Genomic DNA, 15936 nt, shown 5'->3' with positions numbered 1-15936 from the left:
ATTAAATTCGTTTCTTCGATAAATTATCCTCAATTTATATTAACAAATTATTTGTATTAATCCCCTTTGGGTGTCTCGTAAATTCACTCTTAAAGTAACCGAAAATGATCTTTGCAATTATGAAAGAATGAGAAATTGATGGATTTTATTTGAAAAGGGTCATATCGGAGATTATATAAGTCTTTTTTATCTCATAAAGGTTCTAAACTATAGCTTCTATAAAAAGTTAATTATATTTTTTTGAGATAAATTGTTATAGCTTGTTTTCGAGCCACATATATTTATGCAGCATAATAACTTTGTGTTATTTTACTCATTATTAAGAGGCTCATTTATTGTTGCTATAAGGCATTTCATCCATTTTCTAGTAAATTATCCCCCCATCATCATTGTTGTTTTCGTTGTTGGGAATAAAAAGTTGAAATTTGTTTGTTGATGAACGATGCGTGCTGTTTTTGCTCTGAGGTTGTTTATTTTCCGTTGTTTCTTTGTTCTTAATTAATTTTAATTAATCTTGCTTTTATTATTATATGGATCTTGAAGAGCCGTAGATAGAATCGTCATCTGTGGTGAGCAGTGATGCATAAAACAAAGCCATGCCCGTTTGTAAAAATAAAAGGAAACGAAAATAACAGGGGTAATTCCGACTATCAGAAGAAAGATAACTTAGCTGTTATGAAGTTGTAATAGACCAGCTGCAAGCAGTCATAATAGGAATTACTCTCATGTCAATCCTTAATTATACTTTGAGTTCAACAAGGACTTATTCCAATAACTCTCAAGGAACCCACATTTTTACTCTCAGTCTCTCATGAGCAGACGCTCTAGTTCAGGGTTGTCCAACCTTTTAATATAATGGGCCGCATTGCAACTTGAAATATGTTAATCGGCCACAGAACCTTTTAAACTAAATTTTATGAAAAATTTACTTCATAACAAAAAACTATTACATAAATATTTATTTCAAATTTTGGCCTAACTGCTTAAAAAAAAAAAAAAAAAGAATAAAAAATTTTCCTCCACTATATAATTTGATTTTTTTTAAAGAAAAAGAAATCGTCCTTAATATTATTATATTTTTTTTCTGTTTCTTCATTTAAAAAAAATTCCTCAGAGCCATAATTTTTTTTTTAAATTCTTGTTAGGGAAATAATTTGCGTTGTACGCGTTTTGATGATATTGTGACAATTTTGACAAAAATACTAATTCAAATGAGAATGAGTTATACTTAAAAATGAAGGAGGCCGCAATGAGGCCCTCGTTATTCCTTAATACTTCCAAGTCTTTCAAGAATTAAATAATATTGATAACAGCTTTGAAAAATAAAAATAAACTGTTTAGATTAACAACCAGAAAAAGCCACTCCCGCTTTCTAAGGCATATTTTATACATCCCTTGTGGTTTGTGAACAAAATAAAAAGAGTTTTAAGAAAAAGCACATTAATAGTGATATAAATCGTGTGATTTTTTTAGCTGGCATGTTCTTTTGGAATTGATCATCTGAAGAATGAATTTTCTTTTCCCTAGCAATTGTCAACATTATTCAATTCCTGAGTAATGAATTTCCTTTATAAATAGATTCAATCATATTCAAAAACTGATTCAACATTCGTATGTGCTCATAATAGACGGAGAGTAAACCTAAAGGATTTGTTACTGAGTTATAATTGTAAGTCCTTGTTGGATTCAGAGTAGGGGTAGTCATTCTTTCCTATTTCCTTGTTTATATCCTTCTTCACTCCTCTCTTGGCTGATCTCCTACGAAACATTCAAGAAATTGCCAGGGTTACTATGTTTGATTTTCGGGTTTCTTTTCTTTTTTTTAACATGTCCACTATACACACAATATTCATCCCTACACATTAAGGTCATGGAGTGACCAATGGGCAAAGCTACCAAATTGTATAGGGATAATACCGAACGTATTTCTTAAACTGTATGTATAGGTGTATGAAGTAAAAAAAAATTGGGATTTTCTTCTTATCTTGATTTTCGTTCAATATTGTTTTATGTTGACGCACCACGTACATAAAAACACCTTTTGCTCATATTTAAATATATAGTACATATTTTGAGAGGTATTTTAAGAGAAGAAAAGATAACAACAAAACAGGAGATACTTTGAATATACGTTTGTAAGAATTGAATAAAGAGAGATTTCTTAACCTGCTGCTATTTTGCTTTCTTTTGTCATTTAAATATTAGTATAAAGGGAAAAGAAGGGAATATTATAAACAGAGTAAAATCTCCATCTGATACTAACATGCTCAAAAAAAAAAAAAAAAAAAAAAAAATCTAAAGAAAGAGATATTATGATTTATGACTTGAAATGTATACTTGTTATATATACATTTATAAATACAAATAGTTACTCACAAATTCCTATTTCAACTCAACTCTTGTCCTATACAGGGGGTAAAATATGACATATTAATGAACCCGAACGAAGTGAATCCATCCCAACTACTATTCACGCACTCCTACGACAACTAAGAACTAACCCCCACTACAGCCACATGATAAATACATCAGTGGTTCTCAAACTTGATACGGTGTTATCACCAGAAAAAATCTTCAATCACTAGTTTATGTCAATCTTCTGTATTTTATAACGGCACCGCTTTTTTGGAATTGGTAATTTGAAGAAGGGATTTTTTATTCTTCAGCTGATGTCATTATTACTTCTCCTGAGTAATTAACTTCTTTTCCTACTACATTCAATTAATTATATTCAAAACATTTTTAAATATTCGTTACGCTCATAAAAGACAGAGGGCAACCTTGAGGATTAGTTGCGGAGTTATAATTGTAAGTCATTTTGGACTCATTTTTTCCAATGTCCTTGTTTAGTTCCTTTTCCATCTCCTCTTTTGAAACAGCTAATTATAGCCAATTAAATGAAAGGAATTGACAGCGAAGTTGCTCTCTTTTAAAACATTCTTCAAATTGTAACAGTGATACACGCCCCAAATACACACGATTTTCATCCGTAGCGAGCACCTTTATTAGAACTAAGGATGTTATTTTCTTAATGAATAAAACTAATTTTAGAAATTAGAAAATAAAAACCGTTGTTGCATTTGATTTTTCTTCATATTCCTACACTTTTTAATAAGTTGTCGTAGTGTTAACTAGTAACTTGTTGGTCCAGTTTTAAGGACCGGTCCTTAAGACAATCAGACGTACAGTAATAGAACTGATTAAACAGAGAATAAATAATGTTGAGAGACGTCATCAAGGACCGAACGTGGTTTTGCGACTGATATACACGACTTGACTGAATTGGACTGAAGTCTTCCCTTCTAAATAAGGACGGACACAACATTAGTGTTAACGTCTTCCTCTGAATTAAGAATTATAGCCTATCTTGGGTCTAAATAAATTTAAATGTAATAATATTTTTTAATGCACAAATAATAATTTAAATGTAGAGAGTTCTCCACTTGATAACAGTAAATCATTTTAAAGGCAGCTGATAGTAACTAAGGTCATAATCAGTAATAATAGAAGTATTGATCCCACCTTCTCATCGCGCTCCTTTTTTTTCTTTACAAAAATAGTATCCTTAATTATAAAAAAACTGAATATACAATAGCGGACGAGGATTCATCTCGCACACACAAAATTAAATTAAATATCAGCTGTCGATAAGTATGCTTCTTTTCCCCTAGTCAGTGTTTTGAACGTTAATGGGTTGAATTGGAATAAACTCTTTTTTAAACTGTGAACAATTGCCAAAAATTATTCATAAATATTACCATAGTTGGAAAGAGTTTGTTAACGACCAACTGATTTTGGGGCTTCTAATCCCGTTTATTTTCGGAGAAAATAATGGTGATACAATAATGTTAATGACGTGATGGTAACCAACAGTTATATATGTGATGCGACAACATAAAAACAATCTTAAACAAAAATCATAATTAATCATTTTACATCATATATATAGCAAAGCCCAATATTTCATAGACATATTTGAGGAAATTATAGGCTTATTATTAGGATTTATGGGATGATTTATGGTACCCAATAATTTTAAGTATAGTTTAAAACCTTTATTTGGTTTAAAAGACTTTTATTAGCCCCAATATGGTCCCTTTCAAATAATATATCAATTTCTCATTTATTTGATGTGACGATTAATTTTGGTTACTATAAGTGCAATTTACAGCACATCCCAAAGCTCAATTTTTCATATACGAATTTTAATTAATTATAGACTTATTATTCAAATTTGGGAAAAACTTACAATATCATTAAAATGACTGATGTAATTAAATAAGGCGTTATGAGATGAAGAAATTGTAACCTGTACAATCCGCTTATACAAGTTCCACCTTCTATACCAATAGATAAACAAGATTAATGAATCACAGGCAGTTTTTCGTTGTTTCCCAAGATAGTAAAGCCTTTACCATCATAAAAAAAGGTAGTATTACATACAACGGTTGACAGAGCATAATTTGATCTTCCATTACAACTTCCGAACATATTATAAGCATTAAAAGACCACAAAGAACCAAATATGCTGTTGTTAATATTATCTGTACAACAACCATAAGAATAACAAAATCCTTCAAATACATTTCCTATCACGTCGTTACATTAATTGTATCAGGTAACCCTTTGTACGTATAGAAATAGGGGGGTCATAATCAGTTGAATCAGTAATTAGATCATTCCACATCCACACACACCCCACCTAACTATGGAACTACTATTCAATAATTGTTGAGAATTGTTTAGAGGTAAATAGAAGGTGGTAAAACTAATTCGGTACGACTAGTCTACATATGCACGGCGCTAGTATCGCAGTACAATAATTATTATACTGAAAACATTATGAAATGTTAAAAATCAAAGCTTATATAGCAAGAAAATAATAACACGGAGTCATTTGAATTTTTTAATAGAAATTCACATTCCTCTTTGTAATTATAATTTGAGATCCTGTCAGGTTTTGACTAGATAGAGGGCGCTCTAGTAGCTATTACTGTACATAAAATAGTCTCTATAGATGAAAGTATTGTTATCCACGAGTATGTTGAAAAAATAAATATTAAAATGGGCACCCCAACAATTTGAAGAATGTTTGGGAGGAGAGCAGCTTAGCTGTCATTACGATTCATTAAATTAGCTTCATTTTCGATCCTCACTTCTACTCCTAGGATATAGACTTATAACTCCGGAACATATCTTCAGTACTACTCTTCGTCTTTCACGCACTAGTGATTCCTTTAAAATCTTATACTAGCGGTAGTACTCCACATTTCCCAGAGTTATTAGGTGTCGACGAACAGACAAACTTTGCTAAATAATTCCCAAAAAAATCGTCAGTCTTACTCTCCGTTTTTCATGAGCAAACTAACACATAGCTGCTCAATCCTCATCAAGAATAACAGTTTGAGAGGGGGGAAATATTGTTAGCCAAGGAGTACTTTCGTCTCTAGGGTGCATCCTGGATGAGCTTGACCTTCACATGCACGTTGTTAAAATTTAGTCCTCAGCTCTTATTTAAGCAACACCTAAAAATGAATGTACATAATCCAAAGATGCATCCATACAAACTTTTCTTTAATAAAATATTGGCCAAGGTTGTAATATAGCAAATTTACGATTGATGTTTGTCTTCCAGCACGCTTTCAAATAGTGACGTCATAGAATGATTGATTGCGTGTTTTGTTATTTTTCAAAATCTGTCAGTCTTGGCCAGCAATCGGTAGGATACATCAATTTAAAAATTCTAGCAAGCCTATTCCATGATGGTCTAACCTTGTATTTCTACGAACCTTGATATAGACGATATATCTTCTAGAAATAAAGAATAATAATAACAGCTTTGGAAAATAATAAGCCTACATTCAGGCTCCAATTACAAAAAGTGGACAATCTTCCATTGTCATTTTATAAAGACCTTAATTCAGAATACCGATGAGGAGAAAAGAAGCAGATCAAGAAAATACCAACTATATTTTTGTGTGTACAAGGTAATGCCGTGCTATACAACAAATGAGTACCATTGGAATAAAGACACAAGATATTATGTTCATTATTAATACTAGGGAATTGATCAACAAGAGATACTAATAAGACGTTCGTTAGAGTCCCTAGACTATTATTATCACACCACGGAGTCAGAAAGTTCATCGAACTCGCAAGAATTGTATATGTACATATATGAATAACAAAAAGAGTTACAAAGCAAAGAAATAATACACTTAGTGTGTTGGCATGCCTAGGTCGAACCTAACAGTACATATACTATAACCAGCAACGTTGCTGTAGGAGAGAAATGTAAGAGATCAAAAAGAAATTATCATTCAATACACAGGAGAAACAAAAAGACAGATAGAGTTAAGAAAAAATAAAACCATCAAATCTCTTTTGATTCAATTAATCTTTTTCGGATTTAAATATAATTTGTTTTCCCGTTTCCATTTAAATATATATAAATCCGCTATTAAATAAACCTATCTCTGTTCCACCTTACCCCAGCTTTATTTCTTATAAGAAGAAGATGAAGAATAATAGAGGCATTAGTAGATTTTGTATGTAGATCCATATTCAACTAGAGGGGTTATGTTTATTTTTTATACATAATTTATTCTTTTTTCCCTTTCCACGCTTGTCATCTATTCTAAAGAATGCTACAAACTATTTATTAAAGAAAAAAAGATTAAATCCTTTTTTGTTTTACCTGCAAAACTGCAAAAAGTAATTACAATTAAAATGATTAAGGAAATACTCCTTCGCTATTAATATTAACAAACAAAAACCCTACTTTCAAAAAAGTGGGGATTACGTAATACACGCATGGAGAAATCAAATCTATGCAATTACCTATTCATAGATACAAATATATGTATGTACATAAAACCAATAGAAAATCTAATTAGGAAATAAAGGACTTTTATGAGGCTTTCATGTATGCTTAAGAAGGATTTATCCTTGGATTAACACACACGAATCTCCATGATAACAAAATGTGTATATGTTTTTACATATGATTATATGTTATATTAGTAAATACTTTATTATGTATCATCAAGGTTTTTGTGAGTGACTATACTACATACGTGTGTGAAAGAGGAAGTGGTGAGGGGAACGTTTCGAAAAAAAGAGGATTGTGTTCGTCAACATGGGATTAATGTCAGAGTAAATTACTATAATTCAGGGAGAGGGGATGAGGATGTGAGCTACAGGAGGAAATAAACTAATAAACTCCTTAAAAAATTATAGCCGATCCAAAACTATCGAGAGGACCTTAGAGCCTCCACATTTATTATCCTTATGATACTTTACAGGAGTGTAGTTTAGCCAAGGGTGGTACTACTACTCTCCAACGAAAGTCTTAGGGGCGCACTATCCAAAAGGATTTCGAGAAAATGAACTCCTAAGTTTTTAAAATACGCAAAATAACTCTGATCTTATAAATAATATAATCTGAAGGAACGACGGTTTTAAGGACTAGTCATATGAACTGATTGGATCGCTCCGAAGACTGGATCGAATGAATAAAGACTGACACAACACTACACATATTTCCTCATTCATTAGAAGCGTTGCAAATCTTAAGCATTTTTAGCGTGCGTCTTGTTATGTTGTTGACAAACTAAACAGTGTTCTTTTAAAACTTATTAGGCTGTTATTATTATACTTTCATTCTTGAGGAGAAAACTTAAGAGTATAAAGTTTAACCACGAATGTCTGCTCAAGAATGACGTAGGGTAACAGTGCGGGTGGTTTGCTCGGGAATTATAAGTGTAAGTCTTTGTTGGAATCTGAGTAGAATTGAGGATCGACATCGGAGTCAATCCTACTCAGGTCTTTTCTAGATACAGACTGGTGTTTGTATTTATTTCATTCCTCTCATAGCTGGTTGCAGCTAATCCAATGAAACGTCATGAGACCAAAGCTAATCTTCTCTCAAACATTTTTCAATTGGTCAGGGTTACCATGTTAATTTTTGGTTTCCTTTTTTATCATCCCAAAAACGTTAACGATCAGAAGTAATATTATCTATACTTAAAATATAATGAATCCAACCTTAGTAAAGGAAAAAACCAGACCAATTGTTGTTATTTCGTTTTAGTTTTTGTACAGTTATTTTGAGTGTAATACAAAATTCAACCCTGTTATGAAATACAGGTATCTATTCTCTCATATTATGCCGCCCATTAAAATTTGCAATAATAATGAAGGAAATGAGCCGTGAATCTCCTCAATGAACCCCATTTGATGAAGATAGAAAAAGAAAATACCTGGAAATTAGTATTCAAGTTCAAGAAACTTTTATGTCGTTCTTAGTGTAAATGGGTAGGAATGAAAGCTACATAATAAGTATGTTCGGGAGTGTCATGATGCGATGGAAAATGATACTCTTATTTGAAGTAAAGACCATTAATAACATCTGTTATGTTTTGTCGTTATAGTAATAGTCCATATCGCTTTCATCTGAAGAGATTAAATGAAACAACATTTCTTCTTAGTCTAAGAAAAACAAATAAATTCATAAATTAACTGATCAAGTCACAATTTACCCTTTTTAGACATGGTGGGTGACATAAAGCGTCTGTTCCACTCAGATGTACATATATTAATCTGTTTTGCATACATACAGGGAAACTGAATAGAAACCAGACATTATTATTCAAATGAATATAAGATATATGTGGACTGTCAACACAAAAGCAAGCTAGAATCTCAAATTGAACGTGTATGGCCTACATTTGAATTATTCAAAGAACCTTATCAGGGCCAATATACACTGGCAAGAAAAAGTTTGGGAAAAAATACTTTTTCGTCATTTTCATCAATGTTTATGACTTAATCAATATTTTTTACTTCAACCCGATGATAATTATTATCAAAAAATAGATACATCTCCTATTTTTCAATTATCTGTCGGTAAAAATCCAGCTGTTTTGGAAGTGGAAACGCAATGATTTGGGGTAGTTTTGGAAATTGCAGAGTTTGAAACTTATTTTCGATCCTAGGATTACTGAAGCAGAATGTTTCTCTATCCTGAAGACTCAAGCCATTCCTTCTGGATAGATATAAATTGGAAGTAAGTTTGTTTTTTAACAAGACAACGACCCAAAACATACATCCAAGCTATGCAAAAACTTCTTGGAAAATAAAGAAGCCTCTCACAGCTCAATTTCCTGAATTGAACACAATAGAGCTATTGTGGGAACACTTGGAGAGAAAAGTTCGGAAAAAGTGCCCCAGAAGTAAGAATGAGTTGTGGAACATTTTGTAGAATGCATGGAATGATATCCCACCTCCCTATCTTGAAAAACTAACAACAAGAATGCCAAAAGTATGTAAAGCAGTTATGGTAGCAAAGGGAGGATTTTTGATGAAGCTCAAATTTGAACAAAAATACTTTGATTTTTACAAATAAATGTTTATACTTAGTGTATTTATTACCTGAAGATAAAGTCATAGGTAGTTAGAAAAATAAGCAAAATTCCATTATTTTCCAATCTTTTACTAGCCAGTGTATGTTTTTTAAATCAATTAAAGGTTTTTAACTAAAGCCGAAATTCTTTGGTATATATACTCATCTCAGAAATTTGAATAATAAGCCTATAATTGACCGATATATGTCTTTGAAATAAGGGGCTGAATGTAATCAAATGGAGATTTCTACCTTTTTTAATTACTGTTCAAGCTTGTTTTTGTGTTCTTCATGCTGTTTGTTTCAATTCTTCTCTACTACCAACAACACCATTCCTTCAACATTTTTTTACGGAATATACCTTCCTACAAAAATGTTCAAATAAACATACATAGATTTTATAAATCCCCTGCCCACAACCCCGTTCTCTTTTCGTAGTAGGTAGTTGTATGAACAATAACAAAAATATATAATCTCATAGTTGCTGAGGTAAACACGCGGTAAATCTTCATTGGATGACGCGATGTAGCAACAACACTTTTATATAGGTATATTTAACAGCAGGTAAACAATACCATGCATAATAGTGCTATGATAATTGTACATAATATATGTAGCTACGTGTGAGTTAAAGCACTAATAGAGAAAGAGAAAAGTCCAGTGAAGCACAACAAAACTTTTCTGGCTGGGATTTAAGGTACTTAAATCCGTAGATGCAATTTGCAACTTGTATGAAAAAATTGTACAAGTTGCAACAATTAAATGAGATTAATATAATTTTAAATTAAGAAACTAGAGTACTTGGCAGGGATTGGGATGGAGGCACTGTCGCCTATCCCCAAAATAAGAAATTTTTGCTTTTTACTAGAAAATGTAATATTTGAGAAAAAAAATTATATTTGAAATATAATTTTTGAGATTTTTTGAGAAAATTTACGAATTTTTGAGATTAGTTCCTTAAATTTTTTTTTGCTGTTAATAATGGCTGTAGATTTTTGAATTTTGTTTGCGAAAATTTTAATATTTGTAATGTTTTTTCAAAAATTTAATATGTAAAATTAAATTTCAGAATTTTTTTTCCAAAAAATTCAAAAACCAAGCTCCCCCCCCCCCAAAAAAAAAAAATATGTATCCTGCAGACTCCCCTGTAAAGCAATGACAGAATAGTCTTTAGATTTTCGAGACAGTCATTATATATTTTTTGATGAAAATTATCCTTGGATAATAAGTACCCATGGATTTGAATCGGCTCAATACTGCCGATTCCATCAATACTTATCCGTACTTATTCATGTAAATTATTAAACAATATATATAAATAAATACTTCTAGTTGTATTATTTCAAATGGTCAACCAATAAAAAGAGGTGAGGATCATAGTCAAAGATGGAAAAAATTGTCTAAATCCTCGTGAGTGTAAATCAAAAAGAAAAGTATATTTTGGCAACTTTGATAGACAACTTATCTACTGAAAAAGATCACTAAATAAAGTATAGCACTCCTTACTCACTAATACGTTTCCATTTTCAAGACAGGGAGAAATAAATATCCTGTAGGCTACTAAAAAAATACTTTAATTTAAATGTATGCAGATTTGGACAATTTCCACGTCCCTAGTCTTAGTATATTTATATCTTTTCTGGGCTAAACCTAATCTATAAAATGTTCCAATATTAAAAAAGGAAATATTTTTGTTATTTTTTTATGAAATTCCTTTATACATAGTAAGGAATCGGTTTATGAATCGGTATCGGAAGGGTTACATCTAGAATAAATAGGCATTATGTAGCATATTATAAAGTTCAATTGCCCATAGTTAATTACTCATGAATATGGAATTTTAACAGATTGAAAGGAAATGCTAGCATCAATTAATAGTTGGTAATTAAAATGACTGACTGGGCAATTAAATAGGGGCTAGAAACTGAGTTATAAATTTCAACTTGTACAAAACATAATTTACGATGGATTCCGTTGATTCACCATATAATTAAAGAGTGCATTTGCTAAGAAAAAAGTATTGTGTGCCATTTAATGACTACCATGTATGTAGTAATAACGGTTTAGAGAACTACTCTTCCCTACCTACCACATAACCAAGTCATAAGTAACACATGCAAGGCATGAAATATTCTTCTTTTTTTATTTATTTTTTTTGTTTTACAAAATGCGATCGACGACCTTGGATACAAATAACAGGGTTTATAGGGGGATTCTACAATACGAATGAAAATAGAATAAGTTAACAACCATAAGACTAATAATTTCTTTTTAGACCGTTAGGAATACATTTTGCAAATGTTGGCGTATCTAACAAGTATGGATATAGACTGGCAGATGGCACATATATTTCAAATATGTATTATTAAAAAACTGAAGGAATCTTAGGAGAGAACATTATATCATGTGTGTGGAGTAACTGAAAAGCTCTAATAGGTTTTTTGATAAGAGGGACTCTATAATAATAAGTCCGGAGCTCTATGTATATTTGAAGATGGGATAGTGATTTGAGTTCCTACTTTATGCAATATGGCTCGGGTGGTGATAATAGGGAGAGAGAAGCAATGGAACTTTTTTTGGTATTATATATCATGGGGAGAGGATTGTAGGTGATGAATGAAAACATTGAATATGTGAATGACCATTTGAAAATGTTTCAAAAGGAATCTCATTTGAATATACTAATATCATGATAATGAACTATTTTATGGTACAATGGATCACTGCGGATCGGAGTCACTCAGTCGTACATAAATAGACAAATACGATATATATATATATATATAAACTACTCAAAGATGAGGAATGAAGTAGGAAAATGGCTCAGAACACATACCTGCTCTTTGCATCCCTCGGGTAGATTCTTCAACTCCAAGGCTCTTCCAGAATGAAATTTACGTTTAATGTCCCGTATTCGAGAGCGAAGGGATGTGGAAGAGGAGTACTGTTCTCCGTGCCCATTAGACCAGGACTCATTCCCTTCGACACGATTAATGACCTCACTTGCCCAGTGATTATGTCCCACAGTGGCCGACACGGTGGCACCCGAATCTGAAAGGAGTTTCCCTCCCTCGGGTGGAGGAAGAGAGGATGAGGACAGAGGAGTCGTCGCCATGAGTGTCACACAAACACACCACTACTACAACAAAAACAACAACCACTCACTCACAGATGAACGTAATGAATCAACAACACACTACAAACAACAACATGTAAGAACAACAACATTAGCAAAGTTCCAGCTGCTCTCTCTTCAAAACGATCATCAGTTGTACCACTGCTGCTCGCTTCTAGTATTCAACTCACTAATACAATATATAAAATGAAAAAGACTGAAGAATAAAAAAAGAAGAAACAGAAGAAGTTGTGTGTTTTTTCCCGCGCGTTACTAATTCATGTCTCATTTTATGTCCGCTCCCGCTTCTTCTTCTTTTCAACTGCAGTGTACATACCTACTGCTACTACAAAAGAAGAAAAAATGACGACGGACACGCTCGCTTCAAGCTGTCGACTACAATAAGCAGCTGGATTTCCCGCCGAACGGCGCCCTCCTTCAATAAAGAAAAGTATGAACATACATACAATAATATATAAAATATTCCCTCCAAGAATATTGTACAATTTGTAGTACGTACGCTACTTTGGAGTGCAATAAAATAATATGTGGTGGTGATGGTGGAGGAGTAGCCATTTTTTAATTGTTAGACCGGAATGGTCAACACAGCTGTTGCTTATGCTGTATGCAGTAGAGAAATTCAATTTGAATAGAATAGTGATGCAACGGTAATATATTTTAGGTATATTATTGGAGATTCAGTCTTAATAATGAACCACTACTCCTCTACATAAATTTTGTATATTTATTTCTAACCTCAATTTTTAACAAATTCTATTGAACGTTAAAATATTTCCTCTTTGAATATTATTTATATTTTGTTATTCTTCTTCTATGTACAGAAGAACATGGACTTTCCCATAATTTTTTGAATAATTTAGAAACCAGTTTCTTTTATGATTAGTTAAGCATGTTGTTCAACAAAGTTGAGGAAGGATTCCAGCTCATTGTTTCATATACCATAGTTTGATGTCGAATTGGAGCCGTGATGGAATTAGTAATATAAATATAATATTTTTATAACTTTAAACAATGGTCTACAATCAGTCAACAGAAGAGAGTTTCCAAGATGCAATAAGATAAGGTTGCGTGATATGATGTTGTGCTGTCAACTATGTTTTTAATTAGTAGTGATGTGCTGAGAGCTGAATTTTACTTCATGAATATTTTCAAGTTTCTAAAAAAAAATACTCGAGCGTACTCATTACTCACCCTAACACTTTTGCTCGCTAAAAAACTCGTTATACAAAAAAAGTCATATTTTTTAAAGAATTATTGAAACTTGTAATATAAAAATTGTTTCGCAATTAATTTTCCAAGATTCACTTAAAAATTAGTTTACTCTAAGATGTAACTTCTATTTAAACAAAGAAGGTAATGGTAGTTACTAAGATAATATTCTAGTGCTGAAATACTGCAAAAGTAACACTCAGCTTTTTATGCCTGCTTATCAAGTTTTTTGTGTCGTTTTTTATTTAGTTCATAAAACTCGAGTAGCAATTTTCGAGAATACTCGTTGCACATCACTAATAATTAGTGATGAAAATCGTTTGTATTTTTTCAGCTCGCCCGTTGTTTTACAATTTGTAATCTGAAAGAGTAAATTTTTTCTTATCCTGAGCTGTTGTCGTTATTATTTCATTCTTGAGGAGTGAACTACCTATCCTACTACATTCAGTTATATACCAAATCTGATTGAACATTCATGTGTACTCATAAAGGACCAGTAACCTTGAGGATTTGTTGTGGAGTAATAATCATAATTTAATACATTCATAGCTATTAACAACAAATTAAATTTTTGAAAGAAATTAAAAAATTTAATGAAATTTTTTCGAAAAAATTATTTCAAATATTAAATTTTTTGAAAAAAAATCTAAAAATCCACAACTAGGCACAACACATTCAATTTTGTGGGGAAAAAATTTTCAAATATTAAATTACAAATAATATATTTTTTCAAAAAAAATTTCAAATATTAAATTACAAATAATATATTTTTTCAAAAAAATTTCAAAAATCCCCAGCCATTCACAAGAAATGTAAATTTCCAATAATTCTTTGTAAAAACATTTAAAATATTAAATCTTTTACTATGCTGCATAATTTGCTTGAATGACGAAAAAAGTTTCGAATAATTTTCTAGTAAAAAGCAAAACTTCCTTAATTTAGTAGGAGCTATAGCCCCTTCCGTCCCTCACCCCTGCGTACGCCTCTTTACGTCCTTTTTTTTTTGTCAGGGTTACCATGTTAATGTTCGGTTTCTTTTTTTAACATGCCCAAATTACACACAATTTCATCATTATATACAATATAGTTATGTTTTTACTGACGCCATAAAATGCATTGTATTTTAAGGAGACGCCATTTTGGTGGTTTAAAGTTGAAATTTGTACTACATAAAATGGACAAATTTCCAATAAATCTTGATTAAACACCATCACATGGCTTTACGAATAGAAGAAAACTTAATAATTTATATTAATTTATGCTACTTGATGCCAATGATAATGATTTCAATAAAATCAAAGTAATATGTACATAGGAAATCTCTAAATTTGTGTTATTATTATATTCTTTTGATAGATTAGTGGCAAAAAATGTAGGATAATTGACAAAAATATCTTATTCTTTCCGTTTTAATGGTTCATTTTGATCTAGAATATGGAAATAAGATTGCATTACGATGAACTAACATATTTTTAATAATACATGTTAGTGTAAGATATTTTATAAAACTAGGCAATGGAGTAGGAGCGTGCGCAGGGGTAGATTGGAGGGGTTGTAGCCCCCCTCCCCCACCAAAAAATAAAATAAGAAATCTTCTTCTTTTACTAGAATATTTTTAAGTAAGGATCAATTTGTTAGTTTTTCGATTCTACTCAAATTGAGAATCAATCTTTAAATAATGTAAAATAGAACCTTAGTCTATTAAATAATTCTTTGAGTTGGTTCCATTTCATAACAGAACCTCATCAAATTAAAAAAATGACTTAATGTAGGTTTAAGTCTTAAGATCATTCCTTTAACATAAAAGACGTCCCTGATTTTCGGGACAGTCCCTGCTTTGGTTGATCTGTCCCAGGTTAAAGGTTTCGCCAAAAATATCCCTGATCTTGACACTGAAGGGGAGAGGGGATATGCACCGACTCAAACCCCAATGCATCCCCAGGGAAGACGTCATGTAACGTACAAATACATCAGTGACAACATCAACAATTCAGAGGCGGTAAATAGTTACCCTTAACAATGAAGTTGGACAGAGGTTATGTTTTTGCAATATTTGATGGTCTGTTGGTCACCAAGATTATGGCAAAAGTTAGAGATCGGCTTTGATCAAACTTAGTACGAAGATTATAAGTCGATTTTTCGCGGAGGAATAGGCTAAGTAGAACTATGACCTATGGCCCTTCCCTAT

General features: G+C 31.7%; 1 protein-coding gene across 1 annotated transcript in view; it reads right to left on the bottom strand.

The window, feature by feature from the left end:
- Nucleotides 1-12862, bottom strand: part of LOC121122539 (ribonucleoprotein PTB-binding 1) — a 48800-nt gene extending 35938 nt beyond the window's left edge. Inside the window, exon 1 of the mRNA XM_040717557.2 lies at nucleotides 12240-12862. Within this exon, the coding sequence (XP_040573491.1) occupies nucleotides 12240-12518 (279 nt within the window). The 5' untranslated portion in view covers nucleotides 12519-12862. The remainder of the gene's footprint in view (nucleotides 1-12239) is intronic.
- Nucleotides 12863-15936: the final 3074 nt, after the last annotated feature.

The sequence above is a fragment of the Lepeophtheirus salmonis genome, chromosome 8, assembly GCF_016086655.4.
Source record: "Lepeophtheirus salmonis chromosome 8, UVic_Lsal_1.4, whole genome shotgun sequence".
NCBI lineage: Eukaryota > Metazoa > Arthropoda > Copepoda > Siphonostomatoida > Caligidae > Lepeophtheirus > Lepeophtheirus salmonis.
Note: the sequence above shows the minus strand (reverse complement) of the source record. Positions and strands in the feature narration are given on the sequence as shown.